Source organism: Crinia signifera, chromosome 3 (assembly GCF_055691185.1).
Source record: "Crinia signifera chromosome 3, ASM5569118v1, whole genome shotgun sequence".
In the NCBI taxonomy this organism is placed as follows: domain Eukaryota; kingdom Metazoa; phylum Chordata; class Amphibia; order Anura; family Myobatrachidae; genus Crinia; species Crinia signifera.
The window spans coordinates 117,212,415-117,237,922 of NC_139219.1; the positions used below are offsets into that span (position 1 = coordinate 117,212,415).

A 25,508-nucleotide genomic window follows, 5' to 3' on the forward strand; every position below is an offset into this window, starting at 1 on the left:
TGGCTAGTCGGGCATCGGTGGCATATACACACTTGCAGACTTTAAGCTGAAACTCAGTTTCAGCTTAAAGTCGGCAAGTGTGTATGGGCCTTTAGAAGTTGCGAGTACGGCAGTCTCTTCTTAAGATTTTCATCAAAGTCTTTCGCCCCCTGAAAATCTCTCACTCTGGGGAAAATAGCTCAGTGTGTACGAACTACTTTGGTAAAAGATATATCTTTCAGAGATTTTGGCAAAGTCTTTTGAAATTAAAATTTTTAAGTGTGTATGGGCCTTTATATTGGATAAAAGTTTGGCTCCTACTGTACATTGTACTACTTAAGGCCCATACACACTTATAGATTTTCATTTCAAAAGACTTTGCCAAAATCTTTGATAAGGCCCATACACACTTGAAGATTTTCATTTCAAAAGACTTTGCCAAAATCTTTGATAGCTATATCTTTCACCAAAGTAGTGCGTACACACTGAGCTATTTTCCCCAAAGAGCAAGAGATTTTCAGGAGGCGAAAGACTTTGCTGAAAATCTTTCATTATAAATGGGCTGGGTTTGAATTCCAAGGGTTCCATATATACACAGTATACCGAGGGAGGGAAGGGGCTGGAGGGGGATGCGGTGACGGCCGCCGAGTCACTCCAGGGGCACATGGGGGGGGGGTTGCATTTAAATAAATATACATTTGTGGCAGTGGGCATATAAATATATAAACATTGGTGGGCAGTGTTGATGCTAATTTATGATTTATGCATTGCTGGCACAGACCAGCAATGTATACGTTACTGCCAACACTGCCCACCAATGTTTATATATTTATATGCCCACTGCCACAAATGTATATTTATTTAAATGCAACCCACCCCCCCCCCCCCATGTGCCCCTGGAGTGACTCGGCGGCCGTCACCGCATCCCCCTCCAGCCCCTTCCCTCCCTCGGTGAGATGTGGCCGCATAGTTCCCCTGTGGAGCAAAGCGGGTAAGCGCCAAAGCGCCCTCCCTCCCCGCCTGGGGCGCCCCGTGCCCTACACTATCCATAGCCGTCCCCAGCAGATAGCGACGCACACAGCTGCCCACCAATGTTTATATTTTATATGCCCACTGCCACCAATGTATTCATTTAAATGCACCAACAATATATTATAATATATTATAATATAAATTAATATATATATATATATATATATATATATATATATATATATATATATATATATATATATATATATATATATTGGTGCATTTAATGAATACATTGGTGGCAGTGGGCAGAATAATAAAACCATTGGTGCCCAGCAGGTGTTAGCAGGGAGCAGTGCTGTCTGCTCCGTGTGTTTAGGCTGGGGGCGGGGCTAGCCTGGCCGGGGAGCAGGTCTCAGCAGCAGCAGCATCCAGCCGGCCAGCCAGACGGAGCACAGGGGTGAGTATGACGGGCGAAGGGGCGGGGGGGCGGTCCGCCGGGCTGAAAGTGGTTAATCTTTCAGCCCGGCAGGCGTACACACATGGCGATGATGGATGAAAAACCATCCATCATCGCCACATCTGCTGGTAAAACCAGCAGATGAACCACTTTCCTAGCGATGATGCGGGAGCGCGCATCATCGCTAGTCGGCAATCTCCGGGGCATACACACTGGGCGATTTTCGGCCGAAAATCGCTCAAAACGGCTGTTTTGACCGATTTTCAGCTGAAAATCGTCAAGTGTGTATGGGCCTATAGATATATCTTTCACCAAAGTAGTGCTTACACACTGAGCTATTGTCCCCAAAGAGCAAGAGATTTGCAGAAGGCGAAAGACTTTGCTGAAAATCTTTCATTATAAATGGGCTGGGTTTGAATTCCAAGGGTTCCGACGCGGCAGCCCTCACTGCATCACCCGCCGGCTTCCCCCCGTGGAGCCATGCCTCGCCGGCCGCATCACCCGCCAGCCCCTTCCCTCCCTCGGAGCGATACCCCGTGGAGCAACGCGGCACCCACATCACACCCCCTTAACCAGTGGAGCGAGTAGTGCTGGAGCGCCCCCCCCCCCCCCCCCTGCCTGGGGTGCTACCTGGCCGTATAATATAATAATTTTATTTATATATATATATATATATTATCTTCTAATATACATGTATATTATAATATATATATAAATATATTATAATATATATATATATTATAAACTATAGATATATATATCTAGATATATATATGTATATATACTGTATATATATATATATATATATATATATATATATATAAACGTCCAGGAATCGGCACTCCCAATAAGATGCAGCAATGTTGAGCCGGTGCCTTCACAAAGGGTAGGTATGTAGATAGGAACGGTGCGGCACTCCCAGCATAATAAAGAAACTCTTACACACCAATAGTGGTCAACGTTTCAATTTTTATAGAAAAATTTCCTGATCCTGATTTTTCTATAAAAATTTAAACGTTGACCACTATTGGTGTGTAAGAGTTTCTTTATTATGCTGGGAGTTCCGCACCGTTCCTATATATATATATATATATATATATATATATATATATATATATATATATATATATGCCACTCCCCTTCAACAAAATCTGCACTGGCTTCCATTCTCCTACAGAATCCTCTTCAAACACCTCACTGCTTCCCATGCTAGAGTACAGGACTTTGCCCGTGCTGCACCCCTTCAGTGGAATGCACTCCCTCGCTCCATTAGACTCTCCCCGACCTTGCAAAGCTTCAAACGGGCACTGAAAACTCACCTATTCATCAAAGCGTACCCTTCCACTGCATAAATCAGCTGGTTCTCCGACCCCTTGCCTTTTTACATCCTGCTATCTAACCACCACCCACTCGCTTGCACCTCTTGTAATCTGTCTGTCTCTACTTCCTACTAGATTGTAAGCTCCTCTGAGCATGGCCCTCTTCACTCCTGTTGTCAAAGGCCACTTCTCTTCACATTTCACTCACAGCTCTCCTATACTCCAACACTCAGTGACCATCTTTGTCCACATACTCCTCTCCATCATTGGCATTAAGCCTCTAGTTGTATGTTGATTAAGTCCTCACTACTTACATTTAAGCTGTAATTTGTATTGATCTGTGGCGCTCTTTATTTGTACTGTATTTTTGTTATTAATTCAATGTTATGCCATGCTTTGTCTCCCTGTATTGTTCCTTTGCACGGCACTGCAAAACATTTGTGTCGCCTTATAAATATAATAATAATAATATATTACTAATAATAATAATAATAATAATATTTGCTGCATTTAAATTAATACATTGGTGGCAGTGGGCATAAATATATAAACATTGGTGGTCAGTGTGTTTAGCTGGGCAGACAGCACTGCTGGGCTGTCTGCTCCGTGTTGTGGGGGGCGGGGCCAGCCGGGTGTTTATCCTAGCCGGGGAGCAGCAGCCGGGCGGCCAGAGGTAGAGCGCAGGGTGCGTGAGAATGACAGGCGAGGGGGCGGGGGACAGCGGGGCTGTCCGCCGGGCTGAAAGTGGTTAATCTTTCAGCCCGGCAGGCGTACACACATGGCGATGATGGATGAAAAACCATCCATCATCGCCTCATCTGCTGGTAAAACCAGCAGATGAACCACTTTCCTAGCAATGATGCGGGAGCGCGCATCATCGCTAGTGGGCAATCTCTGGGCCATACACACTACGCGATTTTGAGCTGAAAATCGTCAAGTGTATATGGGCCTTAAGTATACAGATTCAAAGACTCCATCACATACAATGTATTTCAAATTAAACAAAACAATCTCTTTGTGTATCCTAACTGCATTGTATTGCAATGAAGACATGCCATGCTTCGGCACGGTGCCATGCTGCACTCAGCACACTATTCTAGTCTCCCTCCACACCCTAGTGCAGTGATTCCCAAACTTGTTTGAATAACGGGCCCTATAGCATCGAAATGGTTTCAAGGCACACCTAGGCCAATTTTGTATTATTATTATTATTATTATTAAGAATTCAGCAGCAGTAAATTGTGATTATCGGTCACAATTATGTGGTGAGAGACAGGATTTTCTTCTCTTTGTCCACATATATTATGATTGGCAGCAACCAGCACTGGTTTTGCCTGTTACATTGACAATAAAATATATAAATTGATCCTAGTCCATCAACCCAAAGCACCCCAGGGTGCCTAGGCACACAGATTGGGAACCACTGCCCTAGTGGACGGTAGGGCATGAAATGCCACCTGTCGGCTTCAGAAAAAAAAAGGAAAATTCCTGTCGTCCTTGCCATTGTCGACCTAATGTTAGTGTCTACATCCCAACCCTGTCGACCTCAGCCATGTCAACCTATTTCATGTGTCAACATAAGCCGCTACCCCCCTACATTATATCTTTAGCAAGTCACTATCGTCGGGTATAGTACCAAAAGATTGGAGAATAGCAGAGGTAGTGCCAATATTCAAAAAAGGAAAAAAGGAAAATCCCGCTAATTACAGACCCGTTAGTTTAACATCAATTGTGGGTAAACTATTTGAAGGATTTTTAAGGGATGGTATCCAGGAATATTTAGATCATCACCGTCTACTCAGTACTAACCAACATGGGTTCGTGAAAAATCGTTCATGCCAAACTAATCTACTAGGGTTCTATGAAGAGGTTAGCAAAAACCTCGATAATGGAAATGCTGTAGATGTGATTTTCCTAGATTTCGCTAAAGCATTTGATACTGTCCCACACAAGAGATTGATTAATAAAATGGAGAACCTAGGATTGGGTGAAAATATCTGCAGATGGGTAGGGAATTGGCTATGTAATAGAGAACAAAGAGTGGTTGTGAATGGTGCCATATCAGATATGATACCGGTACTAAGTGGAGTGCCCCAGGGTTCGGTTTTGGGGCCCATTTTGTTTAACATTTTTATTAACGATATTGGGATAGGGTTACTCAGCAATGTATCCATCTTTGCGGACGATACAAAACTTAGCAAAGTCATCAAATCACCAGAAGATGTCACCATGCTTCAAAATGATCTTGCAATTCTAGATGAGTGGGCAAAAAAATGGAAGATGAGGTTCAATGTAGATAAATGTAAGGTTATGCACCTTGGGAGACACAACCAGTGTGCAAGTTACAACCTTAGCGGAGAGGAACTGGGTAATTCCATACTTGAAAAGGATCTAGGAGTCCAAATAGACAGCAATCTAGGATGTAGTGCCCATTGTAATGTAGCTACAAAAAAGGCCAACAAAATTCTGGCATGTATTAAGAGGGGAATGGAAACTAGGAACTCAAGGGTAATTATGCCACTATATAAAGCACAGGTCTTCAACCTGTGGCCCTCCAGATGTTGTGGAACTACATTTCCCAGCATGCCCTGACAGTTTTGGTATGCTCTTATAGGAAAAAATGTAGCAATGCATGTTGGAACATGTAGTTTCACAACATCTGCAGGGCCACAGGTTGAAGACCCATGATATAAAGCATTGGTGAGACCTCGCCTAGAGTACGGAGTACAGTTCTGGGCCCCACACTATAAAAAGGACATCATAGAATTAGAAAAAGTCCCAAGGCGAGCAACAAAGCTTATTAGGGGAATGGAGAATTTAAGCTACGGGGAGAGATTAAGCAATTTGGGACTATTTACATTAGAAAAGAGACGTTTAAGGGGGGACATGCTCAACATGTACAAGTATATCAAAGGCCAATATAAGGAACTGTCACACACCCTATTTTCTACTAGAAAGGAATCTAGGACGCGAGGGCATGAGTATAGATTAGAAGAAAAAAGATTTCATTCAGCTAGTAGAAAGAATTTCTTTACGGTCAGAACAGTCAAACTCTGGAACTCTCTTCCCAGAGAGGTGGTAACGGCTGGCTCATTAAATGCGTTCAAGGCAAAGTTGGACAAACATTTACTGGAGAAAAACATCCATGGGTACAAATAAGAAATATAATTTGTCTGTAAAATACCAGAACCTACCAAATCAGCAATGGATATCTATACCAGGTTGAACTAGATGGACGCAAGTCTTTTTTCAACCTTACCTACTATGTAACTATGTAACCTTTAATCGTCAACCCAATGCATGTCGACCTAATGTCTGTATTCCATTCCCTTGTAATACTACAACATTAATACTGCATTTGTTATATATCTGTCTTGGTTTCACGGTACATAATACATTTAGCCCAAGTACAGGTAGAGTCTCCCATATCCGGAGGTCTCATCAAAATATTCCAGTTTTTTTTGTTTATTTGTGACCCCCCCCCCCCCCCCCCCGCCCCTTATTAATGCCTTCCAGATTTTGGATCTTTTTTTTTTTTTTAACATACTTACCTGGTCCCCTGGCGGCCTTCAGGAGTTCTTCAGCGGTCCCAGGAGTGCATTGGGCGGTGCGTTTGCATGCCGGTGACATCACCAGTGCGCCTGTAAACTCGCGCAATGCACCCCTGGGACCGCTGAAGAAGATCCTGAAGGCCGCTGGGGGACCAGGTAAGTATGTTAAAAAAAAAAAAAAAGATCCAAAATCTGTAAAAATCTCTTACGCGTGATCCCAAGCATTTTGTATAAGGGATACTCAACCGGTATCACTTTTTATCCCTGCCAGCTGTCTTCCTTATATCTGCGGTCTCCATATTTTTTGAAGTATTAAACTAATTATGCCACTCATCTCACATGTATCTCAATTAGGATGCACAGCCTCCCTTGCATGAACTTTCACCATAAATATCTGCACTTTTCTTTGACATGCATGCTGTGTAATGTCACAAGGAGACTTCTACTTGGCAGGTTACTCTGAGTCATCCGCCAGTAAACCGATTAATGCTTAGACAGATGCCCATGTATTGTAATGTGTGTTATCTGACTAATTCCCCCAACCAGTCACTAAAGACATCTTTACACAAATTCATGTCTCTCTCAATCCTCCCAAAATATCCCTCACATTACACAAGATCGTTTACATTTCTATCCAACATCACCATGTTTCCTAACATACTCATCAAGCTTCTCTGCTTATGACTTAAGGTGCCCAAACATTGGTGAATTTGGCCTGTTTTCGTCCGATTCCATCGGATTATTGGTTAAAAAAGTGGACAAATTGCACTTTTGACATCCCATCCGATGCGCGGTCCTGTACACATCAAGTCGGAAGTCAGATGTGCTGCACATAAGATACATTTGGATGTGCAGCCGTCAGTACAGATCACGGGTAATTTTTGGCACCTGTGTCTCATCAGATTTCATTTGAACTCCCCTGGCAATTCCTCATAAGTGTTTTTACATAAATTCCATGGAAACAAACAAAAAAAAGACACCTCAAGTAAAATGAGATGTACAGTAAGCATTTCCAGGGAAGTTCAAGAGAATGTCTGAGGCACAAGTCAGACCAGTTTTAGTCCACTTTCACACATGCATGTCCTGTACTTCACCTCACATGGCCATCAGATCTCCCCACTTAGCTCAAGCTACTCACCCATTTGCCTCAGGTATGGATCATTAGGTCACCAGCATGTAGGTCGACATGAGTCTATATCAGCATGCAGGAAGGTCGAAATGACTGTAGGTTGACATGGGTTTTGTCGACAGGGTCATTAGATCGACATGTTTTTTTTTTTTTAAAGAAAAAAAACATTTTGTCCCGAATGTCGACAGTCAACATGGACACTGAAATGTAGCACTGCGTCCCCTCGTATACTTCGGGCATGGTGCCTCACTACGCTACACACTATATTATTCACCCGCCACGACAGAGTGGATGGTAGGGATTGAAATACCGTCTGTCAGCACATGACAACTTAAAAGAAAAATGTGAAAACCTCATGGTGACCTTTTGACTTTCGACCTAACCCATGTCAACCTAATGACCCATTCGACCTAACTCATGTCGACCTTCCTGCACCTCGACCTAGACTCATGTTGACCTAAATGCATGTTGACCTAATGGTGTTGATGTAATGACTGTCGACCAACGTGCTAATGACCCTATGACAGTATCCCTTTGCCTCTCACCTTTTACCCCTTTTCTTAACTTTTAGAGCTAGTTTTACTTGGTACTGCCCTCTCCTCTTAGAAAAAAAAAGCAGTTAAAGTACACTGCACACACCCTTCTTTGACAGACTACATCAATTGCTTGTGGTGTACAGGGCAGGTCAAATGTTGCAGTAGTTGGGCTGTTCTCAGTCAATCTTCTCTGATATTATTGATGATTTTAACTAAGCGTATTTTATAAACTTTGTGATTTTTATTTTTTTGGCAGGGTGCTGGACAAGAGAAACTTGGCATTTACATAAAATCTGTTGTAAAAGGAGGTGCTGCAGAAGTGGTATGTAGATATGTTATGTATAAGTTCACTGGGACAATTGAAAAAAGCAGGAGACCACATCATAGTTGGGGCAAATATAATCTATGGTATAATGCAAATCTCCAATTACAAAAAAATAAGTAAATTACATCCCTAATAAACAGTAAAGCCCATACACACTAGTAGATTTTCATTTCAAAAGACTGCCAAAATCTCTGATATACCTGTCACCAAAATAGTGCGTACACACTAAGCTATTTTCCCCAAAGAGCAAGAGATTTTCAGGAGGTGAAAGACTTTGCTGAAAATCTTTCATACAAAAGGCTATTTACATAATGGGCAGGGTTTGAATTCCAAGAGTGGGAGCAGGGTCCATTTTATTCAGTGCATTCCTGTTCTTGCTGCCTGGTTTAGAACAGATTGCTGGGCAGCGTATAGTCAGAGCCCAGCGATCAGGTCCCGCCCTGCCTGGGTGATAATCCCTCCCATGTGCACGGCTACAATTTCATTCACCTGCGCCAGCAATGTATGCATTACCTCCATAACATAATGTGCATTAGTGTGCAGTGGCAGCGGTATCGCAGGCCAGCAATGTATGTGTTACCGCCGCCACTACCCACCAATTTATAGTATGGTGGTAAAACATTCCTTGCTGGCGCAGGTCAGCAATATATGCGTTACCGCTGTCTCTGCCCACCAATGTACATTATGTTATGGCGGCAATGCATACTGCCATCAATGTATGCGTTGCCACTGCCCACCAATGTACATTGTTATGGCGGCAACGCATACATTGTTGGCTTAATCTGTCCCAAATACTCAGCGGTGTACTATAATATCCACTGCACATGTCCAAACAGCTCACAGAGTATGAATAACATGGTTATAGTTAAAACAATAACATCTGGTACAATGGTACAAGGTGCAGCTGCACCTTGATAAAGGGGCCACTAGGCCCAGAAACGTTGGTTCTACTACCTGTGTGTGGAGTCATTTGATTTCTGAGTTCCGCCATCCTCCCAGTCTCTCTATCTAACCCCCACCCCTCCCCTCCCCGTTGACACTCACTTGTATATATGCTAATTCCTGGGGTAGCTTTCTAATGGTCCCACGACGGAGCCATACAATACACCCATAGAAAATGGGCCACCCTTAGTACCCAAAACCGACAACACCCACCTATAATTAGCAAATCACCATTCACTATTACAGGCATACAGCCTATAACAAACAGGCAGCCAATACATCAATAAGACACAAAGCTATACTCACATATAGAAGGCGTCCATTGAGGCGGGCAGTACCGCCATCTGCTTCGGCATGCGGTGCACAGCTGCAACGCTGTGCGCCTCAATACGGCTACTTCCGCCTCAATGGCCTATGCATTCCACTCCACAACTGTGTGGAATGCATGGCCATCTTTGGCAGCCTGATCCTGACTGATTATCTCTACCGGAAGCGCATCATTGTGCATTCCATTTGGGCTTACTTTGTTAACACCGCCGATGTGCTCCACCCCACAGCCTCCGTGGAACGCACGGCCATATAACAGGGCACTTTCTTATAAATACATAAAAATCATGCTAAGTGGGGGTCACCGGCTGGGGACAGCTGGAAAGTAAAGGATGTTTTCAATGCTTAAATTGTATGACTTGCCGCTCTTTGGTTGTTGGCGAACGCTTTTTTATCCATTGTGCATGACTCAATTCATTATCTATATGATTACCTGTCCGTGCGGACTCCGTTATATCGGTAAAACCGATTGCACTTTGCGAGTCCGCATGGCAGCTCATATGCATGCCATTCGGGCGGCTATCTCCACGGGTCACAGTGATCAATCTGGCATTTCCTGGAGTCTGGACACAGTTTGTCCGTATTAAAATATATGATTATTGATCACGTACCGGCTGATATCCGGGGGGGGGGGGGGGGGGGGGGGGGACACCGCTCTTTAAAATTGCTACAGTGTGAGTCAAGGTGGATTTTTCGCCTAAACACCTTATCTCCCTGTGGCTTAAATGAGTACCTTGGACTTCATGTTTTTTTGTAAAACTTCATATTATATTAATGTACTGTACATTCTGAGTGTCAATTTGTTACTATATTACTGTGTTTTGCTATGTAATATGCAGTATAATGTGTCATTGCCGTATGCCTTGATTTTAAATTACACGCTGTGTGGTTACCATCGCTACTGACTGGGAGTAGAGTGACGTCAGATTGTATGCGTCCTCCTTCCGGAGGTGGGCCTTTGTACCTGCAACACGTGTCTTACGGTGGGGATATAAGGTACACTTGTTACATGTTTTTTATTACCTGAAGACAATGTGGTGAATAAAGCATCGAAACGTTGCAGAAGTTGAGTGTCTCCTTCCATTTATTCCGTTGGTGTGCCGCCTTTACATATACACACATATATATATATATATATATATATATATATATATATATATATATATATATATAGTCAGATGGAAGGTGCGGCACTCAGTCGACTTGCAAAGCGTCAGAAATAATAACACAACGCACTGGTTGCTTTTCAACGTTTCAAATGTATTACATTTGTCATCAGGATAAAGTACAAGTGAAATAAAACATACCTTTATAGACACACATACAAGGGAACAGCGTGTGAGGACGGAGCAATGGAGACTGCCCCTCTGCTGGGGGAGTGACGTCACAGAGTTACAGCCCGTAGGAAACGTAAGGACGTTTAAAGGGGTCACCATAGTAACGTGTAAACATTCTGAAAAAAATGATACAGAGCATAAGTTTGCAGCAATACATAAGCAAAATTACATTAAGATGGGTACAATCAATAAAGTAACATTCAGCTGGATACAGTTCTATTTAAGAGACATAGTATCACTGGCATTTAGCGAAATACAGACAAAGGTAGAAATTCATTCAATCCCCTAGGGGAAACCACATCAAGACGGTGAATCCAGCGCGATTCTAGTTGTAACAATTTTTTTCCTCGATCCCCTCCTCGTATAGAGGGAGGGACACAGTCTATCATGCGGTATCTGAGAGTGTTAAGCGCGTGTCGACACTCAGCAAAATGTCGCGCTACCGGCTGATCACTATTGCCACGGAGTAGTGCTTGTTTGATGGAGCTGCGGTGCGCTCCCATCCTCTCTTTAAATTTACGCTCAGTTTTGCCTATGTAATAAAGGCTGCATGGACAGACAATAAGATACACAACGAAGCTGAATTCACATGAGAAGCGGTACTTGATACTGTATTTATTACCAGTATGGGGGTGCAAGAATTCGTCACCTGTGAGAAGAAACTGGCATGTCACACATGGGCATTTAAAACATCCATTTTTACCAGTTTGGAAGAAGATTTTATTACTTTTGGGAATGGAGATTTCTGTCTTAACTAAAAGATCACAAAGATTTTTCCCTCGTGAATAACAGGGCATGATGGTTTTATTGCTGAAAGGGAGAGATCTATCACTCTGGATAATGGGCCAATGATGTCTGGTGGTTTTATTAACTATTCCAGAGGCATTGTTGAATCTATTAACCCATGGCACACTGGTATTCTCTATATCACCACTGTTAGAGGTGGTTGTGGATTTCAGGGTAAGTAATAAATTGCGGTCAAGCTGTAGCACTTTGTGCTTGCATTGCAGGAGGGCTTTGTGGTCATACCCTCTGTCAAGAAACTTGGTGATGAGGGAATCAATTTGTTTAATGCCGGTAGTCATGTCACTGTTAATGCGAAAAATTCACAACATTTGCGAATATGGGAGCCCATTGGTCAGGCTCCTAGGGTGGCAGCTTTGAGCAATGTATTCCGGTCCGTGCTTGTGGTATATACAGAGGTGGTAATGTGATTATTAATAATCTGTATATCCACATCGAGGAAGTGAAGTTTGGAATTACTCAACTCAAAGGTAAACTTAATAGGACCTTTTTTGGCATTATACAGGTCAATGGCCTCAGTTAATACATGCTCATCTCCTACCCAAAATAACAGGAGATCGGCAATATACCTTTTAAAAAATAAAATGTAACAGGAAAAGCCAGGATCAGCAAAAAACATATCTTGTTCAATAGAAAACCTAAAGATGTTAGTGTATGCCGGTGCTGCCGAAGAGCCCATAGCACAGCCCTTTGTCTGTAAATAAAAATCATTGTTGTACACAAAAAAATCATTGGTAAGAAGTTCAAGTAACAATAGCAGGAATTCAATTTTGGGCAGGGAATAGTCACTTTTAGTCTCCAGAAATCTCCGTGCTGCCAACAAGCCTAAATCATTAGGAATGGATGTATATAAATTGACTACATCAATAGTAGCCATAATACAGTTATCAGGTAAAGACGAAATATTCTCAAGCTCACGAAGCAAGGATGAGGTGTCCAGCAAAAAAGTGGCTTCCTTTTGTATCAGAGGTTGTAGCTCTGCGTCCAGGTACGTAGCTGCCGGCTGGAATAAAGAGCCATTTGCAGACACTATGGGGCGGCCTGGGGGCGATTGTAGTTGTTTGTGGATCTTAGGTGTAGTATATAGCGCTGGAGCCACGGGGTGCTTAGGTAACAGAATGTCTGCAATAGTTGATGAGATGGTGCCAGAGTCAACTCAGAGGTTCAATACTTCTTGTAATTTAATTGCGCTGGCACTGGTGGGATTACATGTCAGTTTTCTGTATGTAGTGCTGTCCGAGAGCTGTCTCATAATTTCTGAGTGGTAGTCCTGTAGGTCTTGTAACACTACTGCACCCCCTTTGTCCGCCGGGCGGATAACAAGATTTTTATTGTTCGCAAGAGTGGTAATTGCTTGTCTTTCAAGGGGTGTGAGATTAGGGTGTCTATTTGGCATTTTATTCACCGCTAAATCCACATCTCTCTCAATAAGTCTGGCAAATGTCTAGATGCTTGCGTTGTGTGTTTGCGGGTCGAAAGTAGAGGGTGCAGCAAATTTCTTGATGGAGGGAGGAACACGTTACTATGGTGACCCCTTTAAACGTCCTAACGTTGCCTACGGGCTGTAACTCTGTGACGTCACTCCCCCAGCAGAGGGGCGGTCTCCATTGCTCCGTCCTCACACGCTGTTCCCTTGTATGTGTGTCTATAAAGGTATGTTTTATTTCACTTGTACTTTATCCTGATGACAAATGTAATACATTTGAAACGTTGAAAAGCAACCAGTGCGTTGTGTTATTATTTCTGACGCTTTGCAAGTTGACTGAGTGCCGCACCTTCCATCTGACTGTAACTACTTTTGTGAAGGCAGCGGCCACAAGCTACTATCCATCACCGGGAGTGCCTAGCCCACGTCTTCTATATATATATATATATATATATATATATATATATATATATATATATATATATATATATATATATATATATTATATGGAAAAAAGCCGTCACTCTCCTGCTTATAACAAATATTTGCACCCCGTGCCTTTCTCTGCTGCAGACTGTTAACCAGGCTGGCAAATATGTAGAGTACACCAGGCGGCACTTGGGTGACTTAGAAGAAGTGGAGACCACACACAGGTTCTTCAAGATCTTTCGAGATGTAATCCTGATGATGAGATTAAATGTCGAAAGATCTTGAAGAACCTGTGTGTGGTCTCCATTTCTTCTAAGTCGCCCAAGTGCCGCCTGGTGTTTTATATATATATATATATTTATAAATAACACAGCACACCGACAGCTCACACAGACTTCTTACAAGAAATAAATTGCACTCAAAGGCTGATATCCTTCAGCAATGTTTCAATGTATTGTCAACATTGTCATCAGGCTATTTCTATTTGCATTTGTCATTGTGTCTGCATATTGCCTGAAGAAGGGATTAAACTTCCGAAAGCTAGCACATTTGGCTTGAAGTCTGCCTTGTGGGGACATTTGTATACGTATATCGGCTTGTGCACCGTGGTAGTTGTGCTTTATGGATGGAGGGTGCAGGCCGTTTAATACTATATATATATATATATATATATATATATATATATATATATATATATATATATATGTGTGTATATATAAAACTGTTAACATTAGTGGCAGTGAGTTTTTTTTTTTTTCCCTTCGTTCCCGCTGTGGTGACTAGCTGCCTGCCTGTTACTGTTGGTGGGTGAGCTGGCAGCGGCAGCAGGGTGCGGACGAACAAGTGGGAGGGAGGGCCGACGAGCAGGAAGGTTCAGAAGCGCAGCGAGTAATGAGCAGGGGGAGGGAGAAGGGGAGGCTTCGGGGCGGTCCGCTTACTGAAAGTGTATAATCTTTCAGCCTGCGCTGCGTACACACACAGCGATGATGGATGAAAAACCATCCATCATCGCTGGCATGCTGGTAAAACCAGCCGAAAGTGGACTTTCCAAGCGATGCAGTGTTAGGCCATACACACTAGGGGATTTCAGCTGAAAATCGTCAAGTGTGTATGGGCCTTATGGGCAATGTCAGCAGTCCTGGGGCTATAAAATTAGCTTCAATAAGCACATGCACCTTATCAGGGATTTGTGTCGCCTGCTTCAGGCAGCCGAAGCTTAATCCCCAAAACCATTCCGGTTTCCAGGAAAAATGGGTGGTGCTGCTCAAAAACAGACACTTTTCAATGAACCTGTGAGCTTTTTGTGCAAAGCCGGTCTTTTTATCAAGAGATCCAATAGAATAGCCTAAAAATAATCTGATAGTGATGATTTACAGTAATCTCTGATTAGTGATTTCTGATTATACAGAAATTTAAATGATTTTATGTTTGTCCCAAATTTTAGGATGGGCGTCTAGCTGCAGGAGACCAGCTTCTTAGTGTGGATGGAAGAAGTTTGGTAGGACTGTCTCAAGAAAGGTAATGCCTGGTCAGATTGTTCTACAGTACGCTGGCAGTAGTGATAGTATCAAGAAAGTTAATACAATGTTTATAATTTGTGGGCTATGATGTATAACAATGTGGCTTTAAATGCAGTTTTAAGGCTGCCTATCTGATTTAATTTTTATGCCAAAGGCTCATTATTTTCTAATCTGGATAATGTAATTACATATGGGCCATAGTGAACGACTTGTTTCCAAGGCAAATATCAAGGAAAGCCTGATGTAGATGTGGGACATAATAATGGAAACTAAGAGACTTTCCACATCTGACCCTTACCCTCCCCACTAGTGCCTAAACATAACCTTTGCTCCCTGTAGGCTAGCCAAACCTTCTGTCCCTATACTAGTACCTACAGTAAATCTAACCTGCCTTTTTCGGCTGCCTACTAGCCTTTCCTGCATACTTACTAGAGATGTGCAGGTTCTGATTTACTCTGATTTTAAAGCAGGAACTTATTGGCTATCCCAAATCACATGACAATTGTTGACAGTTGACAGATCCTGCTTTGAAATCAGAGTAAATCAGAGCCTGCCCATCTCTAATACTTACCTGTCGTGATGCCAGCTGTAGGGATTAAGGTGTCTTGCACCTTTTCACGGTTGCTGAGGCCAATCTTCTGCCAGCAGACGTGATGTCGAAGTCTGTATAATGTGCGCATGACTGCATACCATTTCAGCAGTCTCCAGAAAAACAACTACCCCATATATACTCGAGTATAAGCCTACTTTTTCAGAACATTTTTTATGCTGAAAAAGCCCCCCTCGGCTTATACTCGAGTGAGGGTCCCCACTTGAGTCAATACGTTTTCCCAGTTTTTTGTTGTAAAATTAGGTGCCTCGGCTTATATTCGGGTCGACTTATACTCGAGTATATACGGTACTTGACAATTAAGTGTTTTCATCTTGCAGGTTTTTTGTGTCTTTATTATGCCAAAAAAAAAGTTTTCATACATTAATGTTAATGTTTGCTCACTTCTGCTGGTTTGGTTTGTCTCTCTCTCTCTCTCTCTCTCTCTCTCTCTCTCTCTCTCTCTCTCTCTCTCTATATATATATATCTGTATATAGATATATACAGTGGTCGAAGTGGGAATTTTAAAGTGGGGGTATGGAAAAGTCAAGGTTGGTTCTAAGGCGCGCGCTCCAGGAAAAGGGGCGTGGCTACTTAAAAGGGGCATGTCCTTGCATGTAATGTGCCACGCCATATACCTCTTATATACAAAACAGTAGTAGACCCCCTTCATACTTGTTCAAGTATGAGAGAGGAGTCAAGACCCAAGCAGAGGTGCGAAAAGTAAGCAACCTCCTGCTGACTTTTTTTTTTTTATGGTCACCTCTGTTTGGAAAGGTTGGAGCAACACTACACTGCTGCCAGCTGGGCTGTGCAGCCTTTGACATGCAGGAGTCTCTGTGTGTGTGGAGGGGCCATGGACAGGGAATCGCACTCAGGCACTGCTGCGCACTTTAGAGTGGGGGAGGCTGGCCTGGGAGGGTGCACAGCAGGAGTGGGGCGGCATGTGTGGTTTGCCCTGCAGATAAAGATGTGCTCACCTGCTGAACGATCGTTCCCCTGTGCTGCCACTCACACCGTCCACTACGGCATCTCACCCCCCGCTGCCGGCATCTCACTCCACCTTCCTTCTAGGGCACATCAGGGCCGGCATCTCCCTGCGCTGTGGCGACAGCACCGAATCAGGTGTCCGGATCTCGGCACCACCCTCTGCGGTGCATGATACAGTTTGCTTTCATTTGTTGCAAAGCTTTTCATGAAAACTGGTAGCAAACCTAACATGAAATGGACATTTCCATGGTTTGCGCCTATAGATAGATAGATAGAGAGGCAGGTGGGTAGGGAGAGAGACAGACAGACAATGTCACTCCCCAATCCTGTGTCCGCTTCACTTATCTTGGACAGAGGAGAAACTCCAGAGCTCAGTGCTACTGATGCTGGGAATCTGAAATACCTCACACACACACAGGGCATTGGTCCTCTCCTGTGCAGAGTCCCCCAGAGGCTGTCATGTGATGGCGAGGAGCAGTGGCGGAACTAGCAACTGGTGGGCCCAGGTGCAAGCATATGCTTTGGGCCCCCACCCCCACTAAAGAAAAACAAGGCGGTTAGTATGTTACTTCAATGAGTGCCCATGGCTGTGCTCACCTAACAGCGTCTTCCGCACATGACCCCTGTGTGCCCCAAATGGCCCTACTGTCTCATTAACATGCCCCTCCACAGCAACATGTTCCCCACATCACTACACTACACCCCCATAAATGCTGCATGCTGCAATCACCACAATACACAGCAATACATAACTACACAAGATCACCACAATACATAAATACACAACATCACCACAATACATAACTACACAACATCACCAAAAGTCGCTGCAATACATCACTACACTGCCAAAATCTGTGCCCTGTCCCTGCCCGTAGCCCTCATCTTCTGCCTGCTGAACCAATACTGTTAATGTAAATGTAATAACACACCATTTCTCCACTGGCTTTGCCCAGATCTCCATTCCCTCTGTTACAAAGCATTTGACAGCTGGGCAGACCTGGGATGGGTCTAGTCCTCAGAATGGTAGGGATTATTCAGGTTAGGTGGGAAGATGGGCTGCACTGTGGCAAAGGAAATGAAGACGGCATGCCTGGTCCTGCAGAAACTTTCCCTTAAAGTATGGCTTCCCCTCCTACATCTTGAACTGCCCCATCCTTAGTTATAGGCCTGTAGTGACTAGCTGGCTAATGTACTTTAATGCAAAGGCAGATATACAAAAAAATTACAGGAGCGCACTGTGATTGAGGAGCATGGTTGCTGGTGTGGCCAGGTCGGAAGTATGGATGTAGCCATGATATTATCGTAAAGGTGGGAAGCAGTAGGAATATTATGAAAAGGAATAGTGAGAAAGAGGAGGAACAGTGGGAGAGAGGAGAGGAGGAATAGTGGGGGAGAGGAGGAATAGTGGGGGAGAGGAGGAATAGTGGGAGAGAGGAGAGGAGGGGAGGGAGAGCGGAGGGGAGGAATAGTGGGAGAGCGGAGGGGAGGAATAGTGGGAGAGCGGAGGGGAGGAATAGTGGGAGAGCGGAGGGGAGGAATAGTGGGAGAGCGGAGGGGAGGAATAGTGGGAGAGCGGAGGGGAGGAATAGTGGGAGAGAGGAGGAATAGTTGGAGAGAGAAGGAATAGCGGGAGAGATGAGGGGAGGAATAGCGGGAGAGAGGAGCTCTCACCCTTGCTCTAAGTGACCCTTAGCAGCACACACAGCCCCCCGCAGACAGGAGAGGAGGTGGCCCCCTAGGCAGCATGCCTCGCCCGGGGAAGAGCTCGTACAGTGACCAGAAGCCGCCTACCTCCTGACCGCCATGGCCATCCAGAGCTCATCCGAGAAGATGCTGCCTCTCAGCGTGGCATCTCATCCCCCCCCAGCTGCCGGCGTCTCACGCCACCTTCCTTATAGGGCACAGCAGTGCCGGCATCTCCCTGCGCTATCCGGATCTCGGCACCACCCTCGCTACGCCGGCACCCCACGTGTGCTCCAGACTCCAGTCCCCCCGAGTAGTTGCCTCCTGTACAGTATGTGCAGCAGGCTGGCTACTTCCACTGCCTACTGCTGCACACTTTTTTTTAGCAAATAAATCACACTTCTGGATCAGTGGTTGAAGAAGTGTCAGTATGACATACCGCTGTATACCGGCCTACTTCGACCACTGGATATATAGATATATATATATATATATATATATATATATATATATATATATATATATATATATATATATATATATATATATATATATATATATATATATATATATATATATATATTAGGGCGGAGTGAAAAAACTGAAATTGAGAAATTCAAAATCGGCTAGTGTGGGAAAGTTGTGACTTGACCTGAATAAGAAACGTGCAAAAGCATTTTGATCTGAGTCAACATCTTCTGTTCTGGCAAGAGGCCTAAAGTTTCACTTTTTAGGTGAAAATGACGAAACCTATGAAGATGCTCCAATCTAGTTATAATTATGTCAGGATGTCTTAGAGTGGTTCATTAATATACTTTATCATAGTAAAAAACAGTACGAGCTTGTCCTAGTGCAAAGTGACTGACTGGCGGGAGAAAAAAATCCCTAATAATTGACCCATTTTCATGGTCACAATTGTGAATATTGTGTGTTTTCTCCTGAACTCTAAATGGAATTTCATTGACACTGTGTGAAATATAACACTGCATAATAGCCCTTAATCAGACCTGATCGCAGTACAAATTTGTTCTCAAAATGGGCAAAACAAATGCTGCATTGCAGGTGGGGCAGATGTAACGTGCTGAGAGAGTTAAATTTGGGTGGGGTGTGTTGAAACTGAAATCTAAATTGCAGCAGGTATTTACCCTGCACAGAAACAAAATAACTCAACACAAATCTAAAGGTGGCCATACATCTACAGATCGATTGTCAGATCTGGCTGGTTGGAACAAATGCCTGGTAATATCTGAATGACAGTTTTTGGTTTTCCAGCATTTCAACGCAAAGTACTCTCATCCATTACCAGTATTTTGTTCCAAACAGACAGATCGGACAATAAATCTGTAGATGTATGGCCACATTAACTCCCTCTGCACATGTTACATCTGCCCCACCTGCAGCTACATTACAGCATATAATTATGCCAAAGTTAAGCCAATATATTAACAGTTAAATACATTAAAGTGCATTATGCTGTAATAAGTATTGCTGATCAATCCTGCCTAGCAGGGCTGTCTTTTTGTATGGGCTTAATGGGCACTTGCCCAGGGGCCCCCAGCGTATAAGGGCTGTATGTTGATAGCTGAGGATCCCCTTTTTCCAGGGATACCAAAATTTAGAAAATCGGCCCTGGGGAACTGCAGATATCCAACTTCAAAGCAGCAGTCCACATCCGACCTGTTAATTACAATTTCCAGTCATATTTCTCGGATTCTCTCTGACACTAGCGGCTTGTCTCTATCATGCCCAGAACCAGAGATATCAGCCTTCAAGCAGCCGGTCCCTGCTCCAGCTCCAAACGTCTGGTGTAGTTTTATATTTTTGTCAATGGATTGCTCTGGCTCCTGATCTCTGATACCCAAGTTCCCAGCACCTCCTGAAAGTTGGGACTATAGGTTTTTATACTAGGCTAAGAAATCTATTTCGTTATCTGCAGTCAAACAAGCTGCCCCCTTCCACACGTTAGTGTTCACCCTCCCACCACCTGTGCAGTAAAGGAGTATTTAGCAGAAGTTACTGCTCCAGGTCCTACATGTTGAATGGAAAATAGAGCACCCCCTGCCACCCGTGGGACATCAAAGCTGCTGCTGATACCACCCCCCAACCCTTGGAGGGGAGAATGGGTAAGGGCCCCAGTGCATTGCTTTGCCCAGGTGCCCACACTGCTGTTAAGACGGCCCTGCTGCCTAGAAATGAACACAGTGATTGGCATATATGTACTGCTGGACACCACTCATAGAATGATTAACCTGTTATTTTTTGAATCAATGTTCTTGTTTTTTTCCCCTAAACATTAGATGTATTTGTTTATTTATTTACAGTTTCTTATATAGCTCAGCAGATTCCTTTACGCTTTACAATAGTAGACAGTGATAAAACAAACTGGGTAATGACAGACAGACTTGGGGGTTAGAGGGCCCTGCTGCAAGCTTACAATTTATTACACCATAATACACTTCAACGTATTTAACAGTTAATATATTGGCTTATCTTTGGCATAATTATATGCTGTAATGCAGCCCAATCATGTTCCCAGTATAGGGGATGCAACACTGTTTTTCTGTCAATAAACAGAAGTGATATGTAAAATGATACATTAGACAGTTTACACTTACTTGTAATACTTATTGTAACAGTTACTGTTTTTCAATAACAGACTGCAACAGTTATTTCTTATTTATATACACAGGATTGTCTATCTTTGTATATTCACTGCAAAGAGAGCAGCATAAATCCAATTTCATGTATTTCAGTGACACTGTGTGAAATATAACACTGCATAATGGCCCTTAATCAGACCTGATCGCAGTACAAATTTGTTCTCAAAATGGGCAAAAAAATGTTGGACTGCAGGTGGGGCAGATGTAACATGTGCAGAGAGATTTAAGGTGGCCATACATCTACAGATTTATTGTCCGATCTGTCTGGTTGGAACAAAATCCTGGTAAAAGATGAGAGCAAATGACAGTTGACCATTTGCTTTGAAATGCTGAAAAACTGTCATTCAGATATTACCAGCTGTTTGTTCCAACCGGCCCAATCTGACAATCGATCTGTAGATGTATGGCCACCTTTAGATTTGTGTGAGTTATTTTGTTTCTGTGCAAGGTAAATACCGGCTGCATTATTTTTACACTGTAATTTAGATTTCAGTTTCAACACACCCCACCCAAATTTAACTCTCTCAGCACGTTACATCTGCCCCACCTGCAATGCAGCATTTGTTTTGCCCATTTTGAGAACAAATTTGTACTGGGATCAGGTCTGATTAAGGGCTATTATGCAGTGTATTTTACACAGTGTCACCGAAATTCCATTTAGAGTATTTGTGCTTCTTCTATTATAAACACGTTCAGGAGAAAACACACAATATTCACAATTGTGACCATGAAAATGGGTCAATTACTAGGGATTTTTTCTCCCACCAAAGTCATTCACTTTGCACTAGGACAAGCTCGTACTCTCTTTTACTATGCTAAAGTATATTAATGAACCACTCTAAGACATCCTGACATAATTATAACTAGATCGGAGCATCTTCATAGTTTTCATAATTTTCACCAAAAAAGTGAAACTTCAGGCCTCTTGCCAGAACAGAAGATGTTGACTCAGATCAAAATGCTTTTGCACGTTTCTTATTCAAGTCAAGTCACAACTTTTCCACACTAGCCGATTTTGAATTTCTCAATTTCAGTTTTTTCACTCCGCCCTAATATAGATATATATATAATATGAATATGAGCGGGCCGAAGTAGTGGCACTCACTCGGTTTCCTTACAGTACAATGAAGCTCCCAGACTCGGGGGTTTGACCAGCAACGTTTCGGAGTTTAATCCTTTATCAAGCTACAACTAACACATAATAATGGACAAAACACTCACCTAAACAGATAAGACGAACAGTCTCCTCCCGTGCCGTCCACCGGACCAGGAGTTGCCCGGCGTCTATCACTTCCGGGTCTTCCCCGCACTTCCGGGTTCCAGGGAGTGCGTCAGCACGTCACCCTCCGTCACAGAAGCTATGTCTAGTTGCTTGGCAACCCCCCGCTCCAAAGATGCTATCAGGGAGGGCAAAAAAGAGACCACAGTGAAAGTGCACAAGTGCATAAATGCATAAGACCTATATACAAGTGTAAGCATGGTGTGTGACAACACATATAAAATCACTGCAGTGTATAGGATAGCAGAGAGGGATACAAGCATGCAGAAAATGAAGGAGCAGAAATGGATCACAAAAACATATTCAATGACCACTGTTCATTGAGGCCCCGGGGCCACATCATGTCCAATTTCTAGATCCAGAAGCTTTCTCTTTGTAACAATTTTTTGGCTCTGTCACCGCCTCGAATATCACTGGGAATGTGATCAATGATGGTATAGCGTAAACTTGCTAGAGAATGATTAGCTAGAGGGTGCCACAGGTTGTTCATGTTCTTTTTTGCTGATAGTAGCACGAATCGCAGTCCAATGGTTGGCGATTCTCTCACGCAAAGTCCTAGCAGTTTTGCCCACAAAGCATTTGCCACAAGGACATTTGATGAGATACACTATAAAAGTACTGGTACATGTAACAAGGTGTAGGATCTTGAATTTGGCTCCTGAGTGCGGGTGAAAAAATACCTTGGTGTTATTCATACCACTACATGTTGTACAACGATCGCATCCCCCTTCTTTCTTGCGGGTATTGGGGGCAATATTTTATATAGATCAGTCTGAACCACCCAGTCTCTGATGTTGCAGCCTCTTTTGAAGCATGGCATCAATGTGGAGTTTTTCAATTGTTTTAATTGTTTGTCCTGCTGGATCACCGGCCACAGATTTTGTGACGTATCAGTAATGATCCTATCAGCAATATTGAAGTCTTGTACCCAGCCGACTCTGTTAGAGAGAGCAGAACCTTTTCTGGGTTTTCGTTTCAAGAGGTCCTCTCTGGTGAAGGTGTCCACTTTCTGTCTCGCTGCTTGAAGGGTCTTGTGTGAATACCCCCTGGTAGAGAATTTTTGCGACATCTTGGACAAGTGTTCTTCCAGTTGCTCTGATTCACTGGTTAGCCTCTTGACCCTAATGAGTTGGGATAATGGGAGACCCCTCTTGAGTGCTGGCGGGTGGTGGCTTCTTGCATCTAGCAAGGTGTTCCGGTCTGTGGGTTTAGAAAAAATTGAGCTGGACCATTTACCATTGTTGATGGCAATCTTCACATCGAGATAGTGGATGGCTGTTTTGCTCATATTGTACGTAAATTTTATTGGGCATTGTTGGACATTAATGTCTAACATGAGTGATCTGAAGCCAAGTTCTGTACCTGTCCAAAATAGGAGTACATCGTTGATGTACCTGGTATATAGCACAATGTCCGATGCAACCTTTGTCTCGAGGAGTAATTCCTTTTCCACCCTGTACATGTATGCATTAGCGAACGAGGGTGCAACGGGAGACCCCATCGCACACCCCATTCGCTGTAGGTAGTACTTGTTTTCAAAAAGAAAGAAATTGCGGGTCAAAGTCAGTCTCAATAAATGGATGAAGAAATCTGAAGGTGGCCCATTGTAGGCCGGGTCTTCGTCCAGCACCTGTTTAGTGGCTACCAGACCGTCTTCATGCGGGATGCTGGTGTACAGGCTACTAATGTCCAAGGAGCACAGCCACATCCCTGGTGTCACTGTGCCAAATTCCTGCAGCTTGATGAGTAGGTCAGCAGTGTCTTTTAGAAAAGTGGGGATGTATACATGGTTGTAAGAAATGATCGAGTAACATTGAAATGGGACTGTATAAGGATTCTCTAGCCGCAATGATGGGCCTTCCTGGCAGTTTGCAAAGGCTTTTGTGCACCTTTGGAAGGCAGTATAGCAGCGGTGTCTTGGGGAAATCGGTGGTAAGGAAGGCTCTGGTGCTGTCGGGTATCCAGCCTTCTGTAGCAGCCTCCAGAAGAATAAGGTCCAGCTCTTTTTTTATACATGCTGGTAGGGTCACCTGTCAGGCACGTGTATGTTTTTTCGGTACTTGTTTCCTAGCACGGCGCCCGTCGTAGGTGATCGCATACCTTATCTTAAGGTATGCGATGGACGCGACTGACACGATTTTAGGGCTATTTTTAGCCTTTTCCCCGACAATGAAAAAATCGCGTCCATCGCATGCCTTAAGTTAAGGTCCTGATGCGACGCGATTTAACATTGAATGCATTATATTCAATGTTAAATGCCTATGTAAAATCGGGTCCATTGTATGCCATTATAATGGCATACAATGCGGCCGATGCGATGGACCCGATTTTACATAGGGAACAATGTTAAATGGGCCAATGGACCCGAGTTTTCATTGTATACCCACCCTGATGGGTATTTTACATGACAAATGCCCCCCCCATTGTTAACGCCACCCCACGATGAAAGCCAACCCGAAGCGTGGCGAGCGCAGCAAGCCCGCGAGGGGGTGGCGGTACGCGTCCTCCGACCTTTTCATACCCCCACCATCCACATCGGCGTGGAGTTGATTTTATATAGTGCGGCGAGCCACCGAGCCCCAAGCGTGGTGAGGGGACGCGTAATACCTGTGAAGTAATGCGCGTCCCCTCGCGGGGCTCGCTACGCTTGCCACACTATATAATATCAACTCCATGCCGACGTGGATAGTGGGGGTATGAAAAGTTCGGAGGACGCGTACCACCGCCATGCTTTGGGTTGGCGTTCATCGGGGGGTGGCGTTAACAATGGGGGGCATTTGACCCATCAGGGTGGGGATACAATGAAAATTGGAGTCTGGTGGGCATTTAACATTGGGGCCAATGTAAAATCGGGTCTCAGGGACCATTTTACATTGATTCCAATGTACAAATTGTGTCGATCGCATCGCATGCGATTTGGTTGCATGTGATGCGATCAACGCGATTTTTTGGGTCCTGATGGATACAGTTTTTAGCGCTGGCGCCATGCAAGGAAACAAGTACCGTTTTTTTCATTGTTCAATTGGGAGTACACCTCTTCTTTGTACAGATACAAGTCCCAAATCACAATCCCCCCACCTTTATCGGCGGGGAGGATCATGATGTCATCATAGGATTTTAATCGACGCAGTGCCTGCCATTCATCTTTAGACAGGTTGGATTGTCTGGGGTTGTCTCTGACTGCCGTGTTGACTGTCACACCCAGAACTTTGATGAAACTCTGTATTGCAGTATTATTGGATGAAGA

General features: G+C 43.7%; 1 protein-coding gene across 12 annotated transcripts in view; it reads left to right on the forward strand.

Moving 5' to 3' along the window:
- AFDN (afadin, adherens junction formation factor) overlaps nucleotides 1-25,508 on the forward strand; it is a 723,489-nt gene that overhangs the window by 436,783 nt on the left and 261,198 nt on the right. For all 12 annotated transcript variants that reach the window (XM_083176399.1, XM_083176400.1, XM_083176410.1 and 9 more), the window contains 2 exons: nucleotides 8,203-8,268; nucleotides 14,981-15,054. In XM_083176399.1, the coding sequence (XP_083032525.1) occupies nucleotides 8,203-8,268; nucleotides 14,981-15,054 (140 nt within the window). The remainder of the gene's footprint in view (nucleotides 1-8,202; nucleotides 8,269-14,980; nucleotides 15,055-25,508) is intronic.